Source organism: Perca flavescens, chromosome 9 (assembly GCF_004354835.1).
Source record: "Perca flavescens isolate YP-PL-M2 chromosome 9, PFLA_1.0, whole genome shotgun sequence".
In the NCBI taxonomy this organism is placed as follows: domain Eukaryota; kingdom Metazoa; phylum Chordata; class Actinopteri; order Perciformes; family Percidae; genus Perca; species Perca flavescens.
Window position 1 is genome coordinate 116,807 of NC_041339.1, and position 13,872 is coordinate 130,678.

The 13,872-nt window shown below is 42.2% G+C and overlaps 1 protein-coding gene across 1 annotated transcript; it reads left to right on the plus strand.

Moving 5' to 3' along the window:
* Positions 1-9,108: 9,108 nt before the first annotated feature.
* Positions 9,109-11,464, plus strand: LOC114561525 (eukaryotic peptide chain release factor GTP-binding subunit-like). Its single transcript, XM_028587581.1, has 3 exons — positions 9,109-9,468; positions 9,878-10,477; positions 10,602-11,464. The coding sequence occupies exons 1-3, from the start codon at positions 9,109-9,111 to the stop codon at positions 10,668-10,670; spliced, it is 1,029 nt and encodes a 342-aa protein (XP_028443382.1). The 3' UTR covers positions 10,671-11,464.
* Positions 11,465-13,872: the final 2,408 nt, after the last annotated feature.

Here is a 13,872-nt window from a genome sequence, read left to right on the forward strand (position 1 = left end):
ATAAAGAAAAGGGAAAGAAAAGAAAAAAAGAGAGAAGACCATGACAGGTACCAACATTTCTTAAGATTACGCACAATACCAGACCTTCTGTACCTTAGATAAAGCGACCGTGGCAGGTACTAAAATTCCTTAAGAATTACATACAATGCCAGACCTTCTCTATCGCAGATAAAACGACATGACCGTTACCAAAGTTCCCAAAAATTAAGCACAATGCCAGACCCTCCTCCTTGGCACCTTGGAACATCCGTTACCAGATTTGACAATAACAGAAACACGAGATTGTGAATCAAATGAAAAACCTTATTGGATATTGCTGGAATTGAGAACTTATCACTGACGTGCGCCGGCCCGTGCCCTTGCCTTTGATTCCCTATCGAACTGCTCAGTCGTCGGACGAAGCGGGGGGTTTCATCGTGATAAATTTATCATTCCTAACCCTGGCCAGTGCCTTCGGACAAGAAAGTTCACTTTAATTCCATAACGCAATACTCCAACCAACCGTCTTACAACAGATTCCTTCGTATCACATTTAATAATGAAAAAAATAACATACAATTCCTAAATACCCATTCACCCTTCTCCCCACTCTTCCCTCACACTAGTGAGGGAGTAGGGGGAGGTAGAGTATACAGCCCGACCCGGCGGGGGAGAGTTCAGTCCGACCCGACTTCTCTCCTTAACTCTACTTCCTCTCATCCACTATAACTCATACTTTCTATCCCTCTTCTCCCCATCTTCCCTCATTCACGTGAGGGAGTAGGGGAGGTAGAGTATACAGCCCGACCAGGGGGGAGAGTTCAGTCCGACCCGACTTCTCTCCTTAGCTCTACTTCCCTCTTATCCACTTTACTACAATTCATACTTTCTATCCTCTTCTCCCCATTTTCCCTCATTCACGTGAGGGGTAAGGGGAGGTAGAGTATACAGCCCGACCCGGCGGGGGAGAGTTCAGTCCGACCCGACTTCTCTCCTTAACTCTACTTCCCTAACCCATTTTTTTTTCCCATTCCTAACCCCAACCCATACCCTTCCCCACTCCAAATCCCTAACCCCAACCCACCCAGACCCCTACCCTGAACCTAACCAACCCTTCCCCACTCTTACCCTTTTCCCCTATTCCTAACCCCAACCACACCCCCCCCTAAACCTTAACCTATACCCTTCCCCACTCCAAATCCCTAACCCCAACCACACCCTCCCCTAAGCCTTAACCCGTACCCTTCCCCACTCCAAATCCCTAACCCCAACCCACCCAGATCCCTACCATTTTACTCCAATCTCTCTATCTTCTCTAACTCTTAAACCTATCCCTAATTAGATTTAATTTGAATTTGAAGCTTAGAAAATAGACCTTTAACCACGGACACTGTATCGATATTAACTCGTCGTAAAAATTATATAATTTAAAGTAGACTAGATTCCAAATGTTTGGGACCTTTAAACATGAAGAAAAAACAAAAAACTCAACCAGGAAGTGAAATTCCGCCTACTTCCGGTTTGCCCACGGATGTGTGACCCACACTAATTTGAACAGAAGACTTAAAGACGCTTATCAAACTAATTCCCAAGTCTTTAGGACCTTCAGAAGCGAAGTTATAAGCGCAAAAGCCTTAGCCACGCCCATTTTCGCATAATTAACTATTTTCGCCTTTAAAACTAATTCTCACCCGCTTCCCGTGGTCCTACATTAACAAAACTTAGATAATTTTACTCGGGGATTCCTGCCCTTCCTTCCTAGTGTTTTTAATCGCTGAAATACCTTGTTTAAAATTTTCTAACCCTAACCATAATGCAACCGACTGTTACGAGCGAAGACTACAGGGGCGCAAATTACCAATCCGATTGGATTTTGATTGCGCCTCCTGTAGTTGTGCGGTGTATGGAACACAGGAAGGAATTGAAAAAAGACTGACCTGGACTCCAGGACCCTCGGTCCTGTTTGACCTGGTGGTTCTAGCTTGCGCTGTTAACAGACACCCTTGTCATTCAGGTGGTAAGTTTAATTTTAAACTATTATACATACCCTTAACTGCCTTTTACTTTACAGGTCTCTATCTTGTCTCATATTATTATAACTCAACAACTTTGTTAAATTACAACAACAATGCTGCAGCAAAAATAACTTTTAGGCTTAACCTGGATCATGGACCTTAAAAATCTTAATGTATTGATTGAAAGACTATAATATTATTGATACTATTATATTCATCTTAACTCTTGAACTGTTTAAACTTACTTAATTGGACAAGGGACACACGCCGGGACTTGATCAACCCCGGTGGGCCGTCCTTGGCGGAGAGTGTCTAGTGATAATGGCCGAAACACTCAATGATGCTGAGGTACACTACTGATGATGTGTCCTGAAATTTAGCTTCTAAAATAGACTTACTTTTATTCAATTAATACAACAATTTAACCTCTAAACAATATAATAACCCTTCTCACTTAAAACAACTATTCAACCTTTTAACAACCAACTCTCCTCCCCGCTCTTTCTATTCTTCTTTACTGCAGGTAGAACAACCATGGCAGATACCAAAATTCCTTAGAATTACACACAATGCCAGACTTCCCTTATCGCAGATATAGCGACCAGAGCAGATAAAGAAGAAAGAAAAGAAAGAAAGAGGGACGACCATGGCAGGTACCAACGTTCTTTAAAATTATGCAACCATGGCAGGTAGCAAAATTCCTTCAAATTACACACAATGCCAGACCTCCTTTATCGCAGATATAGCGACCAAAAAGAAATAAAGAGAGAAGACAATGACAGATACCAACACTCCTTAAGACTACGCACAATGCCAGACCTTCGTCAACTTAGATTAAGCGACCGTGGCAGGTACCAAAATTCCTTTGAATCACACATAATGCCAGACCTCCTTTATCGCAGATATAGCGACCAGTGCAGATAAAGAAAGGAAAGAAAAAGAAAGAAGACCCTGACAGGTACCAACACTCCTTTACGCACAATGCCAGACCTTGGCACCTTAGATAAAGCGACCGTGGCAGGTAACAAAATTCCTTCGAATCACACATAATGCCAGACCTCCTTTATCGCAGATATAGCAACCAGTGCAGTGATAAAGAAAAGGGGAAAGAAAAGAAAAAAGAGAGAAGACCATGACAGGTACCAACATTTCTTAAGATTACGCACAATACCAGACCTTCTGTACCTTAGATAAAGCGACCGTGGCAGGTACTAAAATTCCTTAAGAATTACATACAATGCCAGACCTTCTCTATCGCAGATAAAACGACATGACCGTTACCAAAGTTCCCAAAAATTAAGCACAATGCCAGACCCTCCTCCTTGGCACCTTGGAACATCCGTACCAGATTTGACAATAACAGAAACACGAGATTGTGAATCAAATGAAAAACCTTATTGGATATTGCTGGAATTGAGAACTTATCACTGACGCGTGCGCCGGCCCGTGCCCTTGCCTTTGATTCCCTATCGAACTGCTCAGTCGTCGGACGAAGCGGGGGGTTTCATCGTGATAAATTTATCATTCCTAACCCTGGCCAGTGCCTTCGGACAAGAAAGTTCACTTTAATTCCATAACGCAATACTCCAACCAACCGTCTTACAACAGATTCCTTTCGTATCACATTTAATAATGAAAAAATAACATACAATTCCTAAATACCCATTCACCCTTCTCCCCACTCTTCCCTCACACTAGTGAGGGAGTAGGGGGATACAGCCCGACCCGGGGGGGAGAGTTCAGTCCGACCCGACTTCTCTCCTTAACTCTACTTCACCTCTCATCCACTATAACTCATACTTTCTATCCCTCTTCTCCCCATCTTCCCTCATTCACGTGAGGGAGTAGGGGGAGGTAGAGATACAGCCCGACCAGTGGGGAGAGTTCAGTCCGACCCGACTTCTCTCCTTAGCTCTACTTCCCTCTTATCCACTTTACTACAATTCATACTTTCTATCCCTCTTCTCCCCATTTTCCCTCATTCACGTGAGGGAGTAAGGGGAGTAGAGTATACAGCCCCCAGAGTTCAGTCCCACCCCGACTTCTCTCCTTAACTCTATTCCCTAACCCATTTTTTTTCCCCATTCCTAACCCCAACCCATACCCTTCCCCACTCCAAATCCCCCCCAACCCACCCAGAAGCCTGAACCTAACCCCCCTTCCCCCATACCCTTTTCCCCATTCCTAACCCCAACCACACCCCTCCCCAAACCTTAACCCCAAAATCCAACCCCAACCACATCCCCCTAAGCCTAACCATTTTAACCCCAACCCACCCAATCCCTACCATTTTACTCTCTATCTTCTCTAACTCTTAAACCTATCCCTAATTAGATTTAATTTGAATTTGAAGCTTAGAAAATAGACCTTTAACCACGGACACTGTATCGATATTAACTCGTCGTAAAAATTATATAATTTAAAGTAGACTAGATTCCAAATGTTTGGGACCTTTAAACATGAAGAAAAAAAAAAAACTCAACCAGGAAGTGAAATTCCGCCTACTTCCGGTTTGCCCACGGATGTGTGACCCACACTAATTTGAACAGAAGACTTAAAGACGCTTATCAAACTAATTCCCAAGTCTTTAGGACCTTCAGAAGCAGTTATAGCGCAAAAAGCCTTAGCCACGCCCATTTTCGCATAATTAACTATTTTCGCCTTTAAAACTAATTCTCACCCGCTTCCCGTGGTCCTACATTAACAAAACTTAGATAATTTTACTCGGGATTCCTGCCCTTCCTTCCTAGTGTTTTTTAATCGCTGAAATACCTTGTTTAAAATTTTCTAACCCTAACCATAATGCAACCGACTGTTACGAGCGAAGACTACAGGGGCGCAAATTACCAATCCGATTGGATTTTGATTGCGCCTCCTGTAGTTGTGCGGTGTATGGAACACAGGAAGGAATTGAAAAAGACTGACCTGGACTCCAGGACCCTCGGTCCTGTTTGACCTGGTGGTTCTAGCTTGCGCTGTTAACAGACACCCTTGTCATTCAGGTGGTAAGTTTAATTTTAAACTATTATACATGCCCTTAACTGCCTTTTACTTTACAGGTCTCTATCTTGTCTCATATTATTATAACTCAACAACTTTGTTAAATTACAACAACAATGCTGCAGCAAAAATAACTTTTAGGCTTAACCTGGATCATGGACCTTAAAAATCTTAATGTATTGATTGAAAGACTATAATATTATTGATACTATTATATTCATCTTAACTCTTGAACTGTTTAAACTTACTTAATTGGACAAGGGACACACGCGGGACTTGATCAACCCCCGTGGGCCGTCCTTGGCGGAGAGTGTCTAGTGATAATGGCGAAAACACTCAATGATGCTGAGGTACACTACTGATGATGTGTCCTGAAATTTAGCTTCTAAAATAGACTTACTTTTATTCAATTAATACAACAATTTAACCTCTAAACAATATAATAACCCTTCTCACTTAAAACAACTATTCAACCTTTTAACAACCAACTCTCCTCCCGCTCTTTCTATTCTTCTTTACTGCAGGTAGAACAACCATGGCAGATACCAAAATTCCTTAGAATTACACACAATGCCAGACTTCCCTTATCGCAGATATAGCGACCAGAGCAGATAAAGAAGAAAGAAAAGAAAGAGGGACGACCATGGCAGGTACCAACGTTCTTTAAAATTATGCAACCATGGCAGGTAGCAAAATTCCTTCAAATTACACACAATGCCAGACCTCCTTTATCGCAGATATAGCGACCAAAAGAAATAAAGAGAGAAGACAATGACAGATACCAACACTCCTTAAGACTACGCACAATGCCAGACCTTCGGCAACTTAGATTAAGCGACCGTGGCAGGTACCAAAATTCCTTCGAATCACACATAATGCCAGACCTCCTTTATCGCAGATATAGCGACCAGTGCAGATAAAGAAAGGAAAGAAAAAAAGAAAGAAGACCCTGACAGGTACCAACACTCCTTACGCACAATGCCAGACCTTCGGCACCTTAGATAAAGCGACCGTGGCAGGTAACAAAATTCCTTCGAATCACACATAATGCCAGACCTCCTTTATCGCAGAAATAGCAACCAGTGCAGTGATAAAGAAAAGGGAAAGAAAAGAAAAAAAAGAGAGACCATGACAGGTACCAACATTTCTTAAGATTACGCACAATACCAGACCTTCTGTACCTTAGATAAAGCGACCGTGGCAGGTACTAAAATTCCTTAAGAATTACATACAATGCCAGACCTTCTCTATCGCAGATAAAGCGACATGACCGTTACCAAAGTTCCCAAAAATTAAGCACAATGCCAGACCCCTCCTCCTTGGCACCTTGGAACATCCGTACCAGATTTGACAATAACAGAAACACGAGATTGTGAATCAAATGAAAAAACCTTATTGGATATTGCTGGAATTGAGAACTTATCACTGACGTGCGCCGGCCCGTGCCCTTGCCTTTGATTCCCTATAGAACTGCTCAGTCGTCGGACGAAGCGGGGGGTTTCATCGTGATAAATTTAGCATTCCTAACCCTAACCCTAACCCCCCTAACCCTAACCCCCTAACCCTAGACATACTGGTTAAAGCAAAATTAAAAACATTAAAGGAACCTAAAAGCAGAGCACAAACAGATTTTTTTAAAAATCGTAAATGGGTACAGAACCAGAGTACTAAAGAGGTTTTTCTCACCCAAAAAGACACACGAGCACAGTCAAAAAATTGTATTTATTTGATAAGGTGTTTACAATGTCAACTTCAGTATGTAGGAGAAACGGGGAACACAATCCTCATGAGGTTCACACAACACAGGTATAATATTAATAAAGGAAGGAACATACATATCCCTCTGGTCAAACATTTTATTGAACATGATTGGATTAATCTTACAGCCACTGTTCTTGAATCTAACCCTCATTGGTCCACAGCTCAAAGGAGAAAAGCAGAAAAAACCTGGATTGCCAGACTGGGTACTTTAATTCCGGGGGGCCTGAATGAGAAGTGAGGTTGCTCAACCCTGCAGACAAAAATGGTTAGTGCATAAATTCTGACGCTTTCAGCGTCAGAATTCAACATTTAATCCTATCCCGCCAGTACCTGTTGTCGGCGGACCGAGCTTCCTCCTCTTCTTTCAGGAGGGCTTCCTGGCTATTTTGGTCACTCTCACTACTATTGTCCAAACCTAGAAGGTTTTATACCATACAATCTACACGACCAGAGGGACTATTTTTCATGTATTTTGAATATATAATATATATTATATTGCATAATAAAAACAATTTAAATGGGGAGAAAAACCTTTTTATAACCTCTCACATGTCCCTAAAACTGATATAATGCCAGGTTTGGATATATATATATTTTTTACAGTGTATGGAATCTAAGGGGAAGTGAGTGCAATCTAAGAAATTGGTTACCACATTGAAAAACCATATAAATATATATATACATGTAGACATACATGGGTATATACGGGAAGTTATTCCGAATATTTCAATTATTACACAATGTGTTTACATCCTACTTCAAAAACTTTTTTTACAATTTTTGAAATACATATGTGTATATAAAACATATATATATTTTTTGTTATGGCTTTATGCATTGCACTGAGTATAGTATACCCTCTGTTTCAAAGGCTATTTCAGTTATGATTTTATTTATTTTTTATACTGGAGATGTTTACACCCCTTATCAGGGGCTACCTTATTTGGTTCTTTATATTCTTATTTATCAAATGGAATGTGTTTACACCCTTTTCCAGGGACTGCTTTTATCTCAGACGTCAACACTCAGAATGCTAGACGTCCCAACTTTTTTTCTCTATTTTTTTATTATTATTATTTTTTTATTTTTTCATGAACCTCCCAACTTTATTGAAAGGAGGAAAGGACATATTATACGTGTGTTTACGCACATGATTATTACTTGAAGTTTTTCTATTACTTTTCATGAATGTTTACCAAGGTTCTTAATATATCCACATCAATATGTAATATGTTTGATATATTCATGAATGTGATGGTTTATCTACTCCCTTCAGAGTGAAAAAAAGAAAATTACAGCTCTTAATATGTTAAGAGCGGGATTCTATCCTTCATCACTTACCGAATGCCTGCCTAAACTTAATCTAACCTATCCGGGACGGTACCTAGTACCAAAATACTTACCTGACTCTGACATGGGCCCTAACCTTAACCTTCACTCTCTAGGAATACTTACCTGGGCACCTAACCTAACCCTTAACTCTAACCCTAACCTCAACCTTACCCTCTAGGGACATTATTTGGACTCTTATTCTAACCCTAACCTTATGTTCTAATCCTAACCTTAACCTTTACCCAATAAGGATACTTACCTGGATCCCTAACTCTAACCTTGGATCCTATATACTAGCCCTAACCTTAACCAATCTCTACTCTTTATGGCTATTTCCTTGAACTACAAACCTATCTCTCCACTATGGGCCCTAAATCTAATAAGGTACTTACCTGTGTCCACGAGACTAACCCTGTCCTTAACCTATCCGACCTTAAATCTAGATAAATACTTACCGGGCCTCTAAAACCTAAAAGTAAATACTTACCTGGACTCATAACCTGAAAAGGAACTATACACAATTGCCTGATTCCAATTGATCCCTTTTAAGATCTGAAACTATTCTGACTTAATTTAAAAATTACATTCTCCAAATACTTACCTCCTTTCATATCTTAAACAAATTACAATTGCAATTGAAAAAGTTCTTTTTCACTATTTGATGAAATTTTCAATCAGGCAAAAAACAGGTCTAAGGTTTCTTAAACCCGAATTCAGTTTAGGGCTCTTATTTTGATAGGGATGCTTTTATTGCATAGGGCGGACCATGGGCGGAAGTGATGAACGGCTGCAGTCCCGTTCTCTTTACTTCGCAGCTAACGCTGTTCACCTGAGGGAGGAAAGAAAAAGAGATACATGTGAGTTCTTTGTTAGCTTGATAAAGACACATTGGATGTCGAAACGTACGTCGCTAATTTAATAAACAACAAGAACCATAACCATCACGTCTCACGCTCTTTTTGAGATAGTTTTAAGTTCTTTTAGTAAGTTTTTTTGAAGTTACTAGTTGCGTTTTTCCAACATGGCGGACCGCGATCCTGACGAGGGAGAATGGCACACCGTCAGCTATAAACGCCGACGTAACAACAACAACAACAACAACCACTGGAATAGAAACTACACAGCCCCGTCGACTGGATGGTCTTCTTATCGAGGTAACAACTACCAGCCCAACCGAGACCAACGGAGCTACGCTGCGGTGACGAAGTGGAGCCAGCAAAACGGATCCGCTCAGACCACACAGTGGAACCGAAGAGGGGGCTATTCCAACTACCGCCAACCTTTCTACGGTAACCAAAACAATCACCGCCAGAATAACTACACCTACAACAGAGGGGGAGGCCAGCAGCAGCGCTACAAAACCCCGCTTCACGGCACAGCGGTACAATGCTCCATCCACCGACGGACGGCAATTGCTTCGGCGGCCATTTCACTACAACACTAATGGCCAACAAAACACCAGGTTTGCAAAAAAACAACACTAATGCTCATGCTACTGATCCAGAATTTATTCTCAAGACACGTCTTATTCACAAAATGATCAGGGCAGCACACCACTTAAGCAATGTCACAGCTGAAAACCCACCTGCTGCTATTGCTAAAATGACTAACAACTTGGCTGAGATGATCAAACCTGCAGCTCCCAGTTCTAAAACTACCACACTCATTGAAGGCAATGCAAAACAATGGGAGCACACAACACTAGTCATCCTCAAAGAACACTACACTGACATTTTAAATGTGAACCTACACACCCTCACCCACGACACCTACACTCGGACTGGACCAAGAACTATGACATTGCAGCTTCCTGGTGCAGGAGCCAATTTCGCCGAAGGCTCAGACAGGAGACGCTAGATCTAGTTTACAGCAAAATCCTGGATGCATCTCCTGAAAACAACACACAAGACTCACCTGCTGTCACTGCGCAGACCCAGACACCACCAACTGCCACTGCACAGACACAGGCTGACATAACAGCAGTGGACGCACAACCACAACCATCACAACAGGATCCTGAACAGAGACCCAGACGTGCCACCAGGACCCGAAACTCTGGGATTTCAGACATGGTGATCGAGGAGGCACCGGAGGACGAGCAGCCATCTGCATCACCACACACCGGAATACAGAGGGAAACTTCAACAACTGGACAGCCTGCCGGAACTACACAAGGGGACGGGCACTCTTCTACAACATCAAACACCGAGACACAGGGTGAGACCGCAGAAACCAGACAAATCACCATCACTGCTGAGCTTCACGCCCCGCCTGTGGTCCAAACATTGCTGGATACACCAACTCCATCAGAGAAGCCACAGCTAGTTTCTACTAGCACCATGACTGAGGGAAGAGGAGATTGGACCCCCGAACCACAACCTGAGGAAGAGGTAAAACAGCCCTCACCACTCCCTTCCTCTTCTCCTGAACTCTGCCCTTCCTCCCCCATCTCCCTTGCTCTCTCCCTCACCCTCCCTGCCCCCCTCCCCCCCTCCCCTACCATTCCAATGCAAGACGTACCCAGGGAACAAAGGCCTACACGCAGAGTTTCCACCTGCAAACCTGCTCCTCCTCCTCCACTGATTGACACAGAGATCCTAGATCCCCAGACGGCAGGATCCTCGTCGGACCTGATTTTAGTGGAGGCCCCTCAACCCGCGGATCAGGAACTAGTCCCTGAAGGTAACACCGTGACAGCTTTTGCCGCACGATTTAGACTGGGCCCCACACATTCCACACGAGAACTGATTCAGAGCCAACTCAATTTTTCCTCACCCACAATGGGGAGGCCCGAAGGCAGGCCCTTTAGACATGAGAACACAGACAAGAAGTTTTCAAATTGGGAGTTCGTGGCAAGGAAGAAATTCGTAATCCTAGGAGACTCAAATGTGGCAAAATTCCCTTCATTCACACAGCCCGAGCTACAAATAGATAGCTTCCCAGGGGCCACGTTTAGGCATTTAGAAGCCATTCTGGACAAAACACCTGTATCTCCATCTGTTGAAAAAATAGTCCTATCCTTTGGCATCAACAACAGGGCTCAAAAACCGGAGCAAACCTCAATCCCACAGATACAACGGGCTGTTAAAACGGCCCACTTTGCTTTCCCCAATGCCCAAGTCTTCATTCCCCTCATCAACTTCAGCAGGGCACTCCCACCCTCAGAACAGGAGAATCTGAGGCTGCTTAACACATACATTGCTGCTCACCAGAGATGCTTTCCCCAATTGTCCAGGAACAGCTTCACGACGGAAAAGGATTCCATTCACTGGACCAGTGCCACAGCCAGCCAGATGCTGGAACATTGGCTGGCCTGTTTAAAAGGTTAGGCCCCGCAAACACAGGTAAACAGACGGGGTCAAGCAATGAAAAAAATGTGATTAATCTGTGTAAAAGGTTTAAATTGACGGCAGCACAAAGCTCTCTCCTGAACAGGGGGCTTACGTTTATTCCATCTGTAACTACTGTTGGTAATAGAGAGATGAAAGATCAGACTAGATTTGACCTGCAACAATACCACAGAAAGTTAAAACTTGCTGTTTATTACGAGCATAAGCAGAGCACTGAACACTTACCATTTATTCCAAAATCCACCTGGGCTCCCTCTACGGCACAGCTTCCCCCTGAAATTGGAACACTAATTAAAACTGATATGCAATATTTTCAGGAAAACTACAAAATTGGCTGGACTAAACCCAATCTTAAAAAATCTGAAATAGAAGCACTTACCTCTCTACAAAAAAATCACGATATTGTCATCAAACCAGCTGATAAAGGGAGCGCGGTGGTTTTAATGGACAGGGATGATTACCTGTGGGAAGGGTTAAGACAACTGAATGATGTAACTTATTATAAAAAACTGCAGAAACCTATATATAGGGAAACAATACCTTTAATTGAGAAAATAATTGAATCATTATACAATAAAAAATTCATAAACAACAAACAGAAACTTTACCTGCTAGGCAGCAAGGATCCTCGTGCCAGATTATTTTATTTATTGCCAAAGATTCACAAGAAAGGAGAGACCTGGAGTGTCCCCTTTAAAATCCCACCAGGCAGACCTATCGTGTCCGACTGCGACAGCGAATCCTATTATACGGCAGAATTTATTGACTATTATTTAAACCCCCTTGCCAAATTACACCCTAGTTACGTTAAGGATTCTTACCATTTTATACAAAAAATAAAGGAGGCAAAAATCCCCCCTGGTGCTTTTCTTTTCACCTTGGACGTTGACTCGTTGTACACGAACATTAACTCAACTGAAGGACTTTTGTCTATCAAAAAAATATTCCAAAAATACCCCAACAGCAGACGTCCAGACAAGGAGCTGTTGCAATTATTAGAGATCAATTTGACCAAAAACGACTTTGAATTTAATAATCAATATTTTCTGCAGATTAAAGGGACCTCCATGGGAAGAAATTTGCGCCTGGGTGCGCCGATATATTTATGTCTGACTGGGAAGAAGGAGCTTTGTCAAAATGCCAGAAAAACCACTTTACTATCTAAGATATCTGGATGACATAAGGGGGTGTGGCACCACTCAGAAGAAGAGTTTAAAGTGTTTTTAACCACTCTCAATAATCACAACCCTTCTATAAGGCTAAAGTCTACTTTAAATCTAAATTCTGTAGATTTCTTGGACACAACAACTTTTAAAGGGGACAATTTTGAAGACACAGGTAAACTGGAGATAAAAGTTTTCTTTAAAGACACAGACACACATGCGCTTCTTTTTAGATACAGCTACCATCCCAGACATACCTTCGCTGGTCTGGTCAAATCACAACTTCTCAGATTCAGCAGGATTTGTACCAGAAATCAAGACTTTTTACATGCAGTTCAAATTTTGTTCTCCAGTTTGACCAGTAGGGGGTACAAACGCTCCATGCTTCGCCAAATTCTTAGGACATTCAGGGAAGTTAAGCCCATCTGTTTAGATCCAACCCTCCCTATAATCACTACTTATTCCAGGGCGAATACTCAATTATTGAGGGTGGTTAAAAATAATTTTTATAGATCAGGTGGAAATACTTTATTTCTAAAAGATCACAGGATCCTTGCTGCCTACAGAAAAAATAGGAATTTAAGAGACATACTGGTTAAAGCAAAATTAAAAACATTAAAGGAACCTAAAAGCAGAGCACAAACAGATTTTTTTAAAAATCGTAAATGGGTACAGAACCAGAGTACTAAAGAGGTTTTTCTCACCCAAAAAGACACACGAGCACAGTCAAAAAATTGTATTTATTTGATAAGGTGTTTACAATGTCAACTTCAGTATGTAGGAGAAACGGGGAACACAATCCTCATGAGGTTCACACAACACAGGTATAATATTAATAAAGGAAGGAACATACATATCCCTCTGGTCAAACATTTTATTGAACATGATTGGATTAATCTTACAGCCACTGTTCTTGAATCTAACCCTCATTGGTCCACAGCTCAAAGCAGAAAAAACCTGGATTGCCAGACTGGGTACTTTAATTCCGGGGGGCCTGAATGAGAAGTGAGGTTGCTCAACCCTGCAGACAAAAATGGTTAGTGCATAAATTCTGACGCTTTCAGCGTCAGAATTCAACATTTAATCCTAACCCCCTAACCCTAACCCCTAACCCTAACCCCGTTTCATCTGATCTGAGGCCGTATGTTTTGGACACTCGGGTGAAGAGAGGGGCAGAGCTGTCAACCGATCACCATCTGGTGGTGAGTTGGGTCAGGGGGTGGGGGAAGACTCTGGACAGACCTGGTAAGCCCAAACGTGTAGTGCGGGTAA

Bases quoted from the DNA above. Each gene is read 5' to 3' on its own strand.
- LOC114561525 (XM_028587581.1), top strand. From the start codon at position 9,109: ATGGCGGACCGCGATCCTGACGAGGGAGAATGGCACACCGTCAGCTAT. The intron at 9,469-9,877 runs GTACAATGCTCC...GACTGGACCAAG, and splicing joins CCCCGCTTCACGGCACAGCG to AACTATGACATTGCAGCTTC. The intron at 10,478-10,601 runs GTAAAACAGCCC...TTCCAATGCAAG, and splicing joins AACCACAACCTGAGGAAGAG to ACGTACCCAGGGAACAAAGG.